This window comes from Pelodiscus sinensis, chromosome 32 (assembly GCF_052426305.1).
Source record: "Pelodiscus sinensis isolate ZL-2025 chromosome 32, ASM5242630v1, whole genome shotgun sequence".
In the NCBI taxonomy this organism is placed as follows: domain Eukaryota; kingdom Metazoa; phylum Chordata; order Testudines; family Trionychidae; genus Pelodiscus; species Pelodiscus sinensis.
Genome location: NC_143083.1, coordinates 6,921,522 through 6,938,091, shown reverse-complemented (window position 1 = coordinate 6,938,091; position 16,570 = coordinate 6,921,522). Strand labels below are relative to the sequence as shown.

General features: G+C 53.1%; 1 protein-coding gene across 6 annotated transcripts in view; it reads left to right on the top strand.

The window, feature by feature from the left end:
• HSD11B1L (hydroxysteroid 11-beta dehydrogenase 1 like) overlaps window positions 1-16,570 on the top strand; it is a 34,762-nt gene that overhangs the window by 10,938 nt on the left and 7,254 nt on the right. For 2 of the 6 annotated variants that reach the window (XM_075903097.2, XM_075903096.2), the window contains 5 exons: window positions 1,860-1,990; window positions 3,136-3,247; window positions 4,494-4,585; window positions 5,980-6,073; window positions 8,135-8,300. In XM_075903097.2, coding sequence (XP_075759212.1) covers window positions 1,860-1,990; window positions 3,136-3,247; window positions 4,494-4,585; window positions 5,980-6,073; window positions 8,135-8,300 — 595 coding nt within the window. Of the gene's footprint in view, window positions 1-1,859; window positions 1,991-3,135; window positions 3,248-4,493; window positions 4,586-5,979; window positions 6,074-8,134; window positions 8,301-8,519; window positions 15,877-16,570 lie in introns of those variants that run through there. The other 4 variants (XM_006110507.5, XM_075903099.2, XM_075903102.1 and 1 more) reach the window with 4 other exon arrangements.

Here is a 16,570-nt window from a genome sequence, read left to right as displayed (position 1 = left end):
GGCGGTTCTTACTACATTTCTAAGGCAGCAGTACAGCAGGGATAGCAAATTCCCCCTTCGCCCCTTATCGACTAATCAAGTAGTTGATGGAAATTCCATCAACTACTCAGTTAGCTGATTAATTGAAATTTAACATCCCTAGTCCTGCACCTCAGCCTTCCCAGATCCTGTACTCCCTCGCAGACCTGTTCCTGCACCCTACTTCCTACCCATACTGCCCACCCAGATCCCACATGCCTACCCTTAGGCTGCTGCCTGGCAGCCCTCTCTCTCTCACACAGAACCCCTCATTTTTGGCCCATCCCCAGAGCCTGGGGGCCCACAAAATCAATAAGCTCCAGGTCCCCAGAAGAGCCTTGGTTGGTAAACTCTGAGCCTTAACAGTAACCCTCCGCCCCCCCCCCCTCCAACTCCCATTCCGTGGAGCTGGAGCTGGAACTTGAGGGGGGAGGTGTATTTTTTTTTTTCCTGCTTCCTAGTTGGGGGCTGCATCTGAGGTTTTTTTTTCTTTACTTTGGGGCCAGGTCATTGAGGGCTGTGGCGGGGGGTTGTTTTTTGGGGGGGGGCCTTGCTTCTCATGTCTGAGTGGCCCCGAGTGATGTTTCTGTGGGTCAGTGGCCCCCAACCAAGAAACAGTCCCCCTCCTCTGCATAGACCCTGTGTATAATGGAAACAACTTCATGTCACATGGTTTTGCAGCACCCCTAATTCCAGGACCTATGGAGGCCGAAAGGAGGAGGGGAATTAGGGTTGCCAGATGGTTTCAACAAAAAACCGGACACACTTGACATTACATCACAAACTACAATCTCAATTCTATTTTCTCAATTTGTTTCCCAAACAGAAAGTTCAAATACTGGACTCTCCGGTTCAAAACCAGACACCTGGCGACCCTAAGGGGAATTGTTCCAAACTGTGGCCTGGGCAATTCTTGCATGTGGTCTAGAGAGTTGGCTGCTCACTCTGGGCTGCCCCTCGTTGCTTCCACCTGCAGGGAGGAACTTTGAGGTCTGCAAAAGAAGCTAGGATAAAGAAAGAGCCGACCTAGCTGCATTTCTTGGGGGCATTGCTAGACACTAGACCGGGGTGGACAAGAGGGCCTCCGTGGGCTGGATCTGGCCTGCCAAGTGGGTTGATCTGGCCTGCAGAGGTAGTGCTGCTCTCCCACCCCAGACCAGTCAGGGCTGGGGATTGAGGGAAGTGCGTGCAGTTTCCTCCACCCTGCTACATTCCTGCAAGGAGGGCAGGAGGAGATTTCCTGCGCTCCCCCACCCCCAAGCCCTGATTGGCCTGGGGGCAGAAGGAGGAGTGCACAAAGTCTCCTCCCACCACCAGGCATATGGGTGCCCAGGAAACACCTCAGGGGGAGAGGCGGCGGGCCAAAGACTTTACCTGCTCCCCCACTCCCACACAAATCATGGTCTGTGGGTGGAAAGCAGGGAAGTGTTCTGGCCCCGCTACTTCTGGAGTTACCCAGGGCCACTTCAAAAATTTCTGAAGTGGCCCCCCAGCAAAAAATGATTGCCCACCCCATACTAGACAGAGGACAAGTAGTATGGTCTAAGGGGTAGGCCACTGGACTCTGACTCAGGAAAGTTGGGGTCTGTTCTAACTTTGCCAGTGATCAACTTTATGACCTTGGCATGTCACACAACAAACAGACAAGCTCTTAAGTGTGCACACATCTGAACATTCTGATGAATCTCACACCCCACCATGTACATGTTTCAAGCTTCCTAAAATGGGAAGAAAATAAAAATTTCTATTTGAATACATTTAAGACCATTAATAATTGTAATTCCTCCAATTGTTCTTTCACTAACACCTTTTTGTGCTCTCTACCCATCCCCACCCCCAAGACAGCATCTCTGGCGCCCGAGTTCTCCTGACCGGAGCCAGCACTGGGATCGGAGAGCAGATGGCATATCATTACTCCAAATTTGGTGCTGAAATAGTTCTGACTGCCAGGAGAGAAACGCTGCTGCGGAAGGTCAGAGCCGCCTCACACAGTAGAAGGCAGAAGGGGTGAAGCTATGGGCATTTAAAAAAAGTAGAATGTAGGTCTGGTCAGACATTTTCCACCAAAACTGTCTCTTGACAGAAAATGGAGGAGGGGGTGGGGTTGGCTAAATGAATGTTTACGTGGAAAGTGTCTGCTTTCCAGAGAAAATGTTGATTTTGGTTTGTTCTGGGAAACACTGCCAAACCAAAATCGCTCAATTCTGAAACGCGACGCCAGTGCCTTTTGGGAGCTGTGGTTTGTGTTCCTCATGCTTTCATTCTTGTGTACGGGCCACACTTCCATTCCCATGATGCAGTGCCACTATACGACTGCCATGATTCACCACATCTGCTCACCAGGAAGCGTTGCTGTGGTGCATCATGGGAGATGAAGTCTAAGAGGGAGCCCAGCCTATAGAGGAGACATGGAAGTACGAGGCACTTAGATTGCAGCCTTATGGATAAGGCACTGGGGCAGCATTTCAGAATTGAAATATTTCCATTCTCAGGCCTAATATTTCACTCAACTCAAAATTTTCTTTGGAGAGGTAAAAAAAAAAATTCATTTTCCAACCTGCTCAAATAATACAAATTCATCCATCTCTGGAGTTCAGAAATCATGGGAGAATAGGCCCAGTGTCAGGGTCTGAAGGGTTGGGGCTCTGAGAAGAGGAATGGAAGTACAGTGCATTAGGATTGGGCTCACCCAAAACTCTTGAAGTGTCATTTTTGGGCTTCATTCATATTCGGGCCATTACACTGCTCTGACAATGCAAAGGGGCCTCAAAATACTTCAGGCCGCTTTGCCATGTCACTGCCTGAGGCCTTGTCTGCGTTTGAGGGTTATTTCTGATTAACTTGGGATATGAATTTAAAACAGAACAGCTATCCTGGTGTAGTTTTTCATGTAGACATTCTTATTCCGGGTTAAGGTTTTAATATGAAGTGTTATAATTATTCCTTGGTTAAAGGAAATCACTCCCCTTTAGGTTGAATGGATGTAAATGTGTATAACTTTGTTCATAGTCGGCACTTATTGACAATGGCATGAAAACTGAGAGGTGAATGCTGTAACAGCCTCTTGCTTCTCCCCACCAAAAAAAGTATACTTAGATCTGTTTGTTATTCCTCGAGGTGATGGAGAAGTGTCTGCAGCTAGGAGCAAAGAAAGTCTTTTACATCCCGGATGATATGTCTTCTCCTCAAGCCCCGGAAAGGGTGGTGCAATTTGCTTTGCAAAAACTGGGTGTGTATTGAACTGTCTGAAGAATGACTGATACTGGGGGAGGACAGGTGTCACTCTGAAAGTCAGGCTCAGGACTACAGCAATTCCAGGTGTCCCATGGCTAGAGGTTGCATCTGTCTTATTTTGAATGGCCTGGTCAGAAAGGTTCCCTGAAAATACCAAATTCTGATTCTCGTTTACTCTGCTCCACTACTGTGCCCTTGAAGTGGGGATGCACATTCAAATCCCTTGTACCCTTCCAGAGCAGCATTAAGGGGCCTTGCCTCAAATGCAATCAAACCCTCTGTCGTTGAGGGGCATTAACTAATTAACCAGGAAGGAGGCCAGTGTTGTTTTCCTTGTTTGACACGGAGAAACTGAGGCAAAGTGCAGTTCATGTCACTGGTTCGAATTCATGTCTATGGTAGCTATATAGAAACCAGCAAGATTAGATCTGACAAACCTGGCCTGTGTGGAGAATGCTGTTCCCATGTAGGCTGTGTGTGTGTAAGGAGCTCTCAGTCCAGTTCTTAATGGACATGTGTCCCCTCCCAGCCCAGCTAGCCTCAGGTGCAGCTCAATGGTAGCCTCTGCCAAGAGACCAAGGACTGATGGGCTGTGGAGACTTGAACCTCTGGGAGTGGGTCTCTCTGAATTGAGGAGGAATTCAACAGGTGGGACAATGCCAGCAGATGTTCCCTGGGCCAGGAGGGAAGCCGTGCTGCACAAGGCAGGAGCAGGCTTCAGCAGTGGGCTCTGTCCTCCAGGGATGCCAAAGCTAGAAAAGAAGGATGGTCCAGTGGTTAGAGCACTAGCCTAGAATGCAAGACACTTGAGTTTAGTTCCTTGCTCTGCCACAGCTTCCCTTGATCACCCTGGGCATCTCACTTGGTCTCTCTGGGGCTCAGTTCCCCATAATGCCCTGCTCCACAGAGTTGGAAATGTAAATACATTAAAGAGATTGCAAGGTGCTCAGACTCTGCTATTGGGGGGCTCGTGTAAGTCCTTTAGAACCACATGAAGGCCTTTCTCTGGTTTAGCTGTGGATCATACCTGGCCCAGCAGCTCTCCGGCTGTGTCACACCTCCCACGGATAACCCAAGTCCGAGTAATCAGAACTGGGAGCTGCCTTGAGCAGGCTCCAGCTGGTGGAACTTTTCCCGCAGCCCAAAGGAAAGAGCAAGCTGGTTTGCTTCCACCTTTATGGAGCATCTCCTGGATAATTCCACACCTGACCCTCTCCCCCATCCTTCTCTGCTGCTTGCAGGGGGACTGGATCACCTTGTGCTGAACCACATTGGCAGCACCCCGTTCCGGATGTGGGAGGGGGATGTGGAACACACCCGCTGGCTCCTACAGGTGGGTTTCTGCAGCAGCGAGCGCGCTTTCCAGGCTCAGCCTGGCTTTGACAGGCATGGGGCAAATTCAGTCCTGGGCCAACTCTACCCAAATGGGGCCCCATGAGACATTCTGTTTACTGTTGCCAGTGCCCAGGGTTGCCATCCGTGTTGGTTTTTTTCCTACCAGTATTACTAAAGTGACACCACATAAAGCCAGGGCACGTGAAATAAGGTGCAGGCTGCTGGGCCACAGCACTGAGTGAGAGACCGGGCGCTCCCTCTGCAACCAATCAAAGCGCTGCTACGGTTCAGTTGGCACCTCCCACAAATTCTAAGTACACAAGCGCAGTTCGCAAAACTGCCCTGTTCCAGGAGTGTCTTGGTTACGACAATATTGTGGCCCCCTGAGATGAAGGAGGGCTGCAAGGAGGTGATCTGGTTAGTTTATTGCTACTCAGCCGCCTCTCTGTCTGTCCTGCTCTATCCGGTTTCTACAGCATCCATCAGTGTAGTACTGTGGTCCCCAACCTTTCGTGGCTGCCGGGCATCCGGGGGTGGGGCCGCCCACGCGCCGCGCTTCCGGGGGTGGAGCCATGTATGTGCTGCGCGCCCAGGGGTGGGGGCCACCCACGCGCCCTGAGCCTAGAGCCAGCACCGCACATGTGCTGCGCGCCCGGGGTAGGGGCCACCCACGCTCCACGCGGCCAGGTGTGCCGTGCGACGGGGGCAGGGCCAGCCCAGATGTTTCGGTGGACGCACATAAATGCCATGGCGCCCGCGGGCAGCACGTTGGGGACAACTGGTGTAGTAGCTAGTGAGGGTGTGTAGCATGGCATTGGCTCCTAGGACCCTGCCTAAGAGTCATGGCTTTCTAGTCAATCACTTCAGTGCGTATCCAGCTATTGTGCCATATACAGATGGACTTATGCCAAGTAAGGCCTAAGTGTGGTTTAAAGCAGTGATGCAAAAGCCTACAGGTCTTTAGCCAAACTAGCCAACTCCTTAGGCCTAAACACGAGCTCAGTAAGTGACCCTGCAGCGCAAGATCGAATGGTGACCTCAGCAAGTGGTGGTGTACTGCCGGTGGGTAACAGCAAGAGGCCAGTTACAGATATTTTCGGTCAGGAAGAGCGGCAGATGTCTAAGCACAAGATTGCCATGGTGACAGACTGACGTAGCCCCTGTCTATTTGAGAGAGTGTCTGTCTATCTCCTCAGTCTAGAGCCCCAGAGAGGTGCAGCTTTTCCCTGGATGCGTTGTACAGCAAACCAAGCACTCCAGGCCTTTCCTTTCGTGCCCTCTGCACTGGCTGGGTGACCCCATCTCCAGTCCTCCTGCTACGAACAAAAGTTTCATTTTGGCCTTTGCTGCCAACCTACTGTTCCTTTCATGTCTCATCTCCTTTTGTGCCAGGTGAATTTTCTTAGTTACGTGGCCTTGGCCTCTGCAGCTCTTCCCATCCTGGCTGAGAGTAAAGGATCTCTGATTGTGGTTTCTTCCCTCACAGGTCAGTGCTTGACACCTGCCCAGAGCTGTAGTTGATAAAGCCCACAGTCTCTCCATGCAATGCCTCGGCTTGACTCTGAAGGAGTTGCTAAGACCTGCCTGTGGTGGGAATGGGACTTTGGCCCTTGCCAGGGCTTCTTTGGATCACACCATTTCATGTTCCTCTAGCACCGTGGTCACCAACCCATCGATCGCGATCGACTGGTCGATCACAAGGACTCAACCAGTCGATCTTGAGGCATTCGGGCACCCTCACCCCCCATTTCCACCCACCCCCGAGAAGCCCCACTACCTACCTCTAGTGTAGTGCCGGCTTCCCGCGGGGTGGACAGAAGTCCTGTCTGAAGCCCACGTCACTTCCGGGGGTTCCGGAATTGCGCAGGCTGCTCCCCTCCCACAGCTCTGTTGTGTGCTGGGGGAGGGGGCGTTAGCCCTGGAGGAGGAGTGCAGCCCCTTCCCTGCGCCACTGGTGCCGGAAGGGTGAGTCGAGCGCCATGGGAGCAGGGGTCAGCCCCGGGGTTTGGCCTGGGGCAGGCATCCATGGGGGTTTGGCCATGCTGCTGGGGGCGGGGGGGCGAGGGTTGGCCCCGCCGTGGGAAAGAGGGTTGGCCCTGGGGCAGGCGTCCGTGGGGCGTTGGCTGGGGTAGGTGGGGGGGAGAATCCTGGGAGGAGGTGATAGCAAGGGACTCTCTGCCCCCACTCCCCCCCGTCCTCTCCCCACTCCCCAGCCTCAGAAACCTGTCCCCACTGGCACCCTGTCCAAACAGGCTCCCTGCCCTTCTCAGAAATAAAGACAATGCAGAAACTTTTTGTTTGACATAGCATTTTATTTGAAAATGAAGCCTGGCCAACAAACCCCCATCTGGCCACAGCATCATGACACTCCTGCACCCCCCTTTTCCCCAGACTGTACATTTCAGCCTATCATACACTGAAACCCCTTGCCCTGAGCCCCTCACATACCCCAACCCAAATTTCTGAACCCTCACATCCAGAAGTCTGTGACTTACGTAGTACCCTAACCCTACATCTGACCCCAGCACTGCCCGGCCTGGAACTCCCTCCCCACCCAGCGTTCCCTTCTCCACTTCCTCCTGCATCCAGATTTCCTCCCAGAGCTTGCACCTCTCACCCCTTCCTGCACCCAAATCTCTCATTCCCACCCCCGGAGCCTACACATCCTGTCTCAACCCAGCGAGGGTAAGGCTAGACTGCAGGAGTTTTTCAGGATTCTGGAGATACCCTAGAAAAACTCTTCCGCATCCAGGGGTTTGTTTGTTCTTCCACTTCTATTAGTAGAAGAGCAAACATGATCTTTTGGTCACCCCTATATTCTTCTTTCCACGAGGAATAAGGGGGCTTCCGAAAGAAGGGGTTTTTCTGACATTTGGTCAAGTCTAGACAGGCCAAATGTTGGAAAAACTTCTTCCTACAGAAGAATTGGAGGGGAGGGGGGGAAAGCAGCAGTGTAAGGGATTGGGGATAGCAAGTGATGGAGAGGAAGAGAACAGAGGGCGGGGCTTCAAGGAAGGGGCGGGGCTTCAAGGAAGGGGCGGGGCTTCAAGGATGGGGCAGCAGATCTTGGCGTGTTCTGTCATTTAAGAAGTGATCTTGGCTGTAAAAAGGTTGGAGACCACTGCTCTAGCACTCCCCACCTTCCGAGCACTCCTCCCAGGGCATATATACTCGCCCGCACCAGTAAAATGCAGCCACCCCTCTGGCATGGGAAGGCAGCAGCCAAACTAGCACACGAGATATTTTGGCCAAGAGTGTGACCTGATTGCTACAGGGGCAACCCAGACAGCAAGGAATCCTTTTCCCCGTGTCTGATGAATGTTCTGGTGCATTATGGGACTACATGTTTCCATCTTCTAATGCATTCGGTACTGAGCATTGCTGATATGAGGCTCAATAGCCTGATGGACTGTAGCAAATTCTCTGTTCCTATGTGATTTTTTTTTTCCCCCCCCCCAATGGGGTTTCCCCCAGCTGTGCCTTCACCTTCTGTCATGCTCTGCCAGTGGTTTCACTTGGTTTCCTCTTTTCTTGTTTTCCTTTCTAGGGAAAGTCTCCACTCCCTTCACAACCTCTTACTCCGCCACCAAGTTTGCTCTGGATGGATTCTTTGGCTCCCTGCGCCATGAGCTTGCCATGCAGAAGCAAGATGTGTGTATCACACTCTGCATCCTGGGGCTGATCAACACTGAAGTGGCTTTGGAGAAGACGAGGTGTGTGCGCTTCCGAGCGGCTGTTCACAAGTGTGCAAGAGAATGGTGTGAAAATGTTTACATGTGTGAGACTGCAAACATGTGCGTGAGTGTGCAAGAGTGCATGTGTGGAAGGGTGGACCTGGTTGGCATCTTTCTCTCCTGAGATGTCCATTTGCAAGGAGCAGGCCAGCGTGGTGATGGTTGGGGTTGTGTGACTTGATGTTTGTTCCCTTCCAGGGACAAGGTGTACCTGAGCGCCTATCCAGCTGACGAAGCTGCACTCGCTATCATCCAAGGGGGAGCCACCAGGGCGCGGGAGGTGTTCTACCCATGGTGGCTGGAGCTGGTGTGCCGCCTGCGGGATTGGTTCCCTGACCAGAGGGATGTTGTCATACAGAGCTTCTATAACTACACCAGCACCTGAGTGGTGCTGAGCAACCATTCCCTTCACCCTGCAGTGACAGGTGCAAGGCCTTCCCTCCCACTGAGGTCAGATCATTGTCTTCAATGGGAGCAGGATTTGAACCTGGAACAAGAAAACATCAGGGAATCCTTGGCTTAGGGTCCAGTAGCAACCTTAGCGCTGACCCCTCCTCTGTCCCCATCAACCTTAGCTCCGACTCTCTTCCTCCATTCATGTCAATGTCTGACCCTCCCTCCTCCCCGTCAGTTAGTCCCCGACCCATTTTCTGTCCCCAGCAACCTTGGTTCTAGCCAGTGTTCCCTCTAAGCTGAGCACTTGGGCGGTCACCCAGGAGAGATTCAAATACCGCCCAGCTGATTAGCAGAGCGCTCGTGGCTGCAACGTGTTTCTGTTAGTCGGGTGTATTTGTACATACCCTGGTGCACAAAACAACATTTATTCTGTACAATGATGGAAAAATTTAGAGGGAACCTTGGTTCTGACCCCACCTCTATCCCATCAACCTTAATTCTGACCCCTCCCCCCATCCACGTCTGAATGCCCCTTCCTCCCCATCCACCTTAACTCTCTGCCCTCCTCCGTTCATGTCAGTTTTAACTCTTTGCCCATCCTGCTCCCTGTTCATAGTCTATGCATGGTCGAAAGGCCTCGTGCTGCCATCTGATCGGCACCACCTCAGCAGCCCTTGCTACATTGTCTCTAGCCTCTCTGGCTTCATCTGTTCATTGATATGGGTAGGAAACTCCCCCCCACCCCCCGCTCCAGCCCAAGATCTTCCAGGGCTAAGGACTCCCCACTTCTCCAGTGCAGCATCCTCCCTGCCAGAAACTCACCTGACGTTCCTACCCCAAGGATAACTTCCCCCATAGGAGGCAGACCTTTCTAGTGGGATAAATTCTTGCGCCCCTTGCTGGGTTTCCAAGGGCCCTGGGATTGGTGAGCTGGGGGCTTGGATGCCTTCCAGGAGGGATATGTTCACCAACCCCAGAGCGGCTCCAGTCAGCCTCCATACTCCTTCCCCTCTTAGCCAATAAGACATGGGCACTAGTCCAGAAATCCCCCTTGCGTGCGAGTCAGGTGGCTTCCCCTTTTGCCACTGGGCAAGGAGAAAGTTCTATGTTAGGGGCTGGGGGTTTGCTTGGGGGTCTCCCCCTTGCCTGGTTGACCAGAGCAACAGGCAAAGATGATACTCACAGCTCTTGCCCCCGGTTGGCAGGTGGGATGTGGAAGAACCAGTGGGTCCCACATGCAGGGGCGGCCCTAGACTAGCTGCCAGCAACTGGCGCCCTAGGCGAACCAGGCAATTGGCGCCCCCACCTCTAAACCCCTCAATGATATTGCGCCACCATTTGGCGCCCCATTTAACTTGGTGCCCTAGGCAACCGCCTAGTTTGCCTATATGGACAGGCCACTCCACGTGCCCGCAGCCCCCCCACCCAGTTCAGGGTGCAGCCAGCACACCCTTCCCAGCTGCGCCTGACCCCAATTCAGGTGGAGTCTGAGGCCTGGTTGTCAGCAGTGCCAGCCACCCACAGCTGTTCTCGAATCCAGTGGATTTTGTGGGTGATCAGCCCTTCTGCCTGCTGCAAAGCCAGTGTGAATGGGGCAAGGCAGCCTGGCTCCCACAAGGTGGCAGTAATTAGCAGCTGCTGAACCCGTGCTGTGGACAAGGTCAGTTCAGTGGCTTGGTGGGGGGGGTTCCGGACATTCAGGGAAACTCCAGGAACTCATGTATTGCTCTTAGTCTGGCAGCTTCATGGTAGCAAAGAACTGGGCCGCAGATGGCTCTGCAGGGCCTGGTGTTTAGAAGTCAGGTAGCCGATAGTGCACAGGTAACAGTTGTCCAATAAACGAGTTGTTCCCGTGTGAGCCGAGTGGTGTGAGATTGGTGTGTGCACTGCATGGAGCGGGAGTGCTGGTGAACCGCTGGGGCCTCCACTGTTCCCGCTCAGGGATGGGCCTGCGCAGCCGCGCACCAAACATTCTTCCCCCCCCACCTCTTCTGGTGGCTGTTCCAGCAGGCAGGGCTGGCTGAGACAGCCGTGGTAAGGGAGCTGCTGTGGCACTGGGCCAGGACATGCTGCGGCCACGCAGCAGGGGAAGGGGAGGCCTGCTCTGGTGGCCAGGGCTGCCATGTGGCGGGGGAGGGGAGAGGCTTCCCAAGAGATGGGGAAAGTAAAAACCGAGCAAGCACGAAACGCTGCCACCACAGAATTCTGCTGGCTGCCATGGGATCAGGATTTGCCTCCAAGAATTGCAGGGATTGTTTTGAATGTGGGATTGGAGAGAGGAGTTGAATCAGAGAAATGTAGGGCTGGAAGGGACCTCAAGAGGCCACCTAGTCCAGCCCCTGGTGCTGAGGCAGTGTTCAGTACACTGGTCCCAAAAGTTAACAATCCAACCAGAGCAGAGGCAAATTGTTATTGCTCTGTTGAATGGAGTCCTGGGGAGATCGAGTGACTTACCCAAGGTCATACAGGGAATCTGTGGCAGAGCGAGGGATCAGCCTCCCCAGGGCTTCCCCCACCTTTCCTTTAGGTTAATGTCTATGTATTTAATTCATTGCTTTTCTTTCATTATTAATGAGCTTCCCTCAGTGAACCCAAATGTGTTCTTCCTGCATGCACTAGGGCACTCCTTTGCTCCAAAGTGATTTTTCAACACTCCTCTTTCTCCCTTTGCAGTTAAGGCCTGTGTCAGCAAGGCCAGTTTGGACACTGATTTAGTTTGACTAGAATGAGGGTCCACTAAGCCATCTGGCTGGTAGAAACTGCACCTCCCGTCAATTCGCCAGAGTATTTGAAGGGAGTGTAAGTATTTTGGCTAGTAATAGGCACCACACCTATTAGTGGCTCAAAGGACTGCATCCCCAAACAGCTGCTAGGCATTCACACTCTCAGGGATTAACATTTAATTCTGTGCTCTAAAAGATGTTTTATTCATAGGCTACTAGCACCAGTTTTCCAGCAGAGTAGCTGACAGGTCTATGGCACTAGCAGCCAGCTGGCTAACAAATGGCCTTGACTTGCCAAGAAAGCGTAAAGCTGGAGCCGTAGCTGAGGTGGAATTCTGTTCCAGCAGTGCTTTTACTGTGCCCTGGTCTACTTGCCTGCCCTCTTTTCCTAAATACTCTCCCCAGGTGCACTCAGCTGGGCTTGGTGGCTGGAAGTTGATTAAGATTTGTTAATCGATTGTTACTATTTTGTTTTGTTTTCAGTAACCAATATTTTACATACCTTTTTTTTTTTTTTTTGGCAGTTTTAGTATGTACTTAAAATCTGTGCTTTTTAGCATGGTGCACAACTAGGCTAGCAACGAACACAAAAAGCAAACCAAGTATTTTACCAACTTCCCACTGACATCATGACTGAGTCGCTGTTTGCAGGCTTCTTGGAGACGTCAAATGCTAAAATCATTTTCCCCGTAAACACACTTCCCCTTCTGCAGCAAGTTTCACCTATTCTAGTCTTGGCCTCCAGTACAATTGTAATCCTGCCCTTCCATGGGTTGCATTGGTCCCCCAGGACCTTGGAGGCCACTTGAAACCCCCTTTCCCCCCCACACTCCCCCGAGAAGCCAGGCCTGGCAGGAGGCATTTTCTACAAAGCTGGATCCAAACCCCACAGAAGTTTCTGGGAGTCTTTCCGCTGACTTCAGTGGGCTCAGTGGTGCTGCCATTTGCCCACCTCACCCTGCTCAGACGTGTAATGATGAGAGCCTTCCTGCAGCTTCTGGAGTGTGTGGTCAGCATCTCCACGCACTGCAACATGCCTGCGCTGGGAGTGAGTTTTCCTCCTTGCTGGCCAACAGCAACTCTTCTGTGTCTGTTTATTTTGGTCTCTGCAGTGGATTTGAGGCCCTGGGCTGGCAGGTATTTCAAAGAACTGGAGACGGTGCCTCCATCACCAGCAGCAGCTGCGGACGGTGTCCAGCCTGCCAGCAGCTTTCCCCTTTGCTGCTGTCCCCCTCTTCCAATACAGCAGCCATGGTAGGGCCTGATCCTGATCCCATTGGCAGAACGTCCATTGACTCCAAACAGAAGCCAGAATAGGCCCTCAGGGCCCAGCCTTGCAACATGCGGCACTTCCTCAATTCCCGCCCACTTGGGTGCCTCACATCTGTTAGGGGCTTTCCCTTTACCCCCTCCCTGGTGCTTGTCATCTCAGCTGCCAGCAGCAGACCAGCAGTCCACAGTGCAGATGTTTATTGGGGTTTAGTTTCCAAGCTCTTCACTCCAGTCAGGTCTTCCCCCTTCTCTCCTCCACCCACAGCGCTACACACCCATAGAAGCCTTTCTCACCCTGAGCGCTGCATGCTGACGAAGTGCTCTCTGCACTCGTCCCAGGGGCATTTACCCTGTGCCCCTGCTTAGTGCCCACACGGCAGATCTTTGCCTGTATCCCACTTCCCTGGGCCCATTCCATTCCCCCCACATCTTTCTTAGCAGGCCCAAATTGCCCTGTGGTGCACAGCCCTGCTCATACCCCTTACAAGGTATGGTCGTGTTCCCGTCCGGAGGGTCGGGAGTCATGGTCTTCATCCTACCCATTTTTTATCTCATGGGAGGGGTAAAGTATAAAGTTGTTCTGTGGCCAGGGACAGATATTTCTTTGGCATCTCATGTGGTGGTGTTCCACCCCCGCTCCAATCCCTCTCCCTCCTCCTGACTGGTTGCTTGACCTTGCCTCGAAATAGGAATTGAGGCACCGTCTGCCTCTGCGCTGTACTCCCCCCATACCCTGCTCCATCTCTTATCTTGCTGTCCCCCTGCTTGTGGGCAGATTAACATGCTGTCTTTGTTCACTCATCTTAGGACACGATGTACAAGTTTCAAAAGTCAAACCCTGACTTCTGTCTCAGGCTAACAATCCAGCTGATGTGCTACCTCTGCCAGATGATGATGTCAGAGGGAGCTGAGAACCTCTGCTGGGTCAGAAAAATGTCCCTCCTCCTGCTGAACCAATAGCAAATGACACACTCCACTGGGGAGAAAATTCCCAGTTCCTACCCTACTGGGATGATAGCGCCAGGCCAGAGCAACTTTCACCCCTGCTAACGACAAGCGACAGCTACAACATTTGCTCTAGCTTGGGTATTTGATTGTTGCCAGGCATTTTAATGGCTCAAGTGATAACCTCTACCCCTTCCTCCACCAAAATTGAAACTCAGAATCCTAGTGACAGAGAGAGACAGAGGGATCCCGACAAGGCACAGCGAAGAAGGAATAAAAACTCACTAGACAATTGCTTCCTTCCCAAAATAGTTCAGTTTTTGTATCCTCCATCACTCATGTATCCCTCCTCTTGTTTCCACCTCCCCACCAAGTTCAGAATGTAAATAAAAACAGAAAGCCTGAACATCCATTGATGTAAACTGAGGCAAGTCTCTTGACTTCAGTGGAGCTTTACTGAGCAATGCCCGCTTGGATTTGGCCCCAAGAAACTTTTTGCCTAGCATCGGTGCTGGAAAAAGTACTCAAAGTTACTTGAGTAAAAGTACTGCTACTCTGGAAAAAATGTAATTAAGTAAAAGTCAAAGTCTCCTTGTGGAAAACTGCTGGAGTAGAAGTACAAGTGTCGCATCTGAATTGTACTCAACTATGCAGAAGTAAAAAGTAACCATCCTATGGAGATCTATGGTTAACCGCATGAGTCATCCTAGGGCACCTCCTCACCCACACAGCCAGGAGCTCGCATTCCCATTCGAGCCTCATGGTTGCTGTGCAGCCGCAAGGCTGCAGCAAAAGCTCCAACTTCCCACTTGGCGGTGCGGGGGTGGGAGGTGAAGAAAGCACCGATCTTCCCTGCCAGGCCTGGCTCGTGGAGAGAGGCAGATCAAGAGAGCTGTGACGCTGTAGCACCAACTCTGGCTTCCCACTCGGAGAGAGTGGGGGGAGATGGGAGGCGCTCCAATGTGTAGGGGCCAGGGCGGACGACATGGAGCCAAGCACAGGACTCTGCACCGAGATGCTGTGGGTGGCCAAGGAGGCCTTCCACAACGGCAACTTCGAGCTGGCGGCCAAGATCTATGGCTCGCAACTGGCTGAGCTGCTTCAGCCCGAGCAGGACCTCTGCCTGCACCAGGGGACATGCTGACCCACGTCCACTGCATGGCCGAGGCCCTGGAAGCCTACAGTGCTGCTGCCCAGCTGGCCTGCCTGTGGCCCGAGGAACTGTGGCAGCTGGCCTAGAGCCTGGCACTCTGCCTGAATAAGAAGGCCCTGCGCCTGCTGTCCTGGCCCGCTGGCAGCCTCAAGAGAGCAGGCGAGGAACTGGGTGACCCCACCTGCAGCCGACCACCAGCACTGCTCAGTTGCCCACTGTGCTGTGCGAGCTGGTGACTCTGCACTGCGGCTGCCAAGCCCAGCTACTGGAGGGGCTGCCGTCGGCTCTACCAGCCGCCACCAGACCCTGGATCAACGTGGTGCTGCCGGAGCTCAGTCCCCCCTCCTCCCCACCCTGCTGGGGGAAGAGCAGCATAGTGATGCGCTGTCCAGAGGCTTTCCCTGCTGCTGCCACTGACCCACCACTGAGAATGGTGTGTGGGAGCAACAGGGGCACAAAGCCAGGGAAGCACCCCCCCGCCATGCCCAGACCCGTGCAATCCCACCTCACTCACCTCTCCCTCCACCAAGACCCCACACCCCTACCTTGCTCCTACACCCTCCTTTGCCCTGCTCCCTCCCCTCTGGCCAGACACCCCACTCCCTGCCTGCTGCACCCCATCTCCCACCCACCTCTTGCTCAGATCCTGCACCCCTTTCCTGCAGAGGCCCAGATTTCCCCAGGGGAGCAACCTCACCACCCCCACACTCCTGAGTCCAGCAGTGGTGGCTTCCCAAGAGGAGATGATTTGTATCCCTGGCTGCTGGAGGAGCGGGGTCAGGGTGTAGGGGGGTGGTGAGTGTCACTTGCTCCTGCACCCGGCAGTGCTGTCCCTGGGAGCAGGTGCTGCCTCAGGCGTGCAGGCATGCCCATGTGCGGCACTCCTAAGTGTGTGTTTGTGACCACATCCCCAGACTCCTTCTTGCAGTGGGGGGCTCTGGACGTGTATCTACGTGCATGGATTGCGGTGTGATCCCCAGGCCAAGAAGGCAGCTGTGTCCTGCACACTGAACCTCTCATTTTTCTCCCCACCCCAGAGCCCGGAGGGGGGGGGGGGTCCACAAAATCTACTAACTCTGGAACCCCAGAAAAGTAAATCTGGCCACTGAGAAGCTCTGAACCTCCAACCTTCCTGTCACTTCTCCTTGCCCCGGGAGGCTGGAGCGCCAGAGGAGCGAGGTGTCACAGTTGGGGGCCAGACCAGTGAGGGTTGGGGGATTTGGGAGTTTTTTTGCTTCTCACTTTTGTGGTCCCCAACTGATTTTCCTGTGGGTCAGTGGCTCCTGACCCAAAAACGATTCCCCACCCTGACCATAAATAAAGAAAACACGGAAACCTTTTGTTTTGGACATAAATTAATATTTTACTAATGTGGCCCTCGATCCTGAAGGAACCCCCTTCTGAAGACCACAGCGAGGCCACAGAAGCCTGTGTTTGCTTGATTACTGATAATGGTGACAAGTGCCAGGCCCAGGGTGACTGGTACTGATGGCGTGGAGACTGGAGTCAGACCACAAGTGGGAAGGAGAATGTTTCCGCAGCCTCGGCTCCTTGGATAAGTGATGAGATGACAATCGGCAGGAAGGGGGCTATTGCCCCTCTCTTGGTGATCCACATCAGGGTGACGGTGGCCATGATCATGGAACCAGTGACTGATGGCGAGCACCAGACAACCCGGACAGCGGCTCCGGTGCTTGGCGACTCATATCCAGACAGCTCAGATGCCAGACAGATTCCACAAGGAGAGCCCAGAGTTGAAC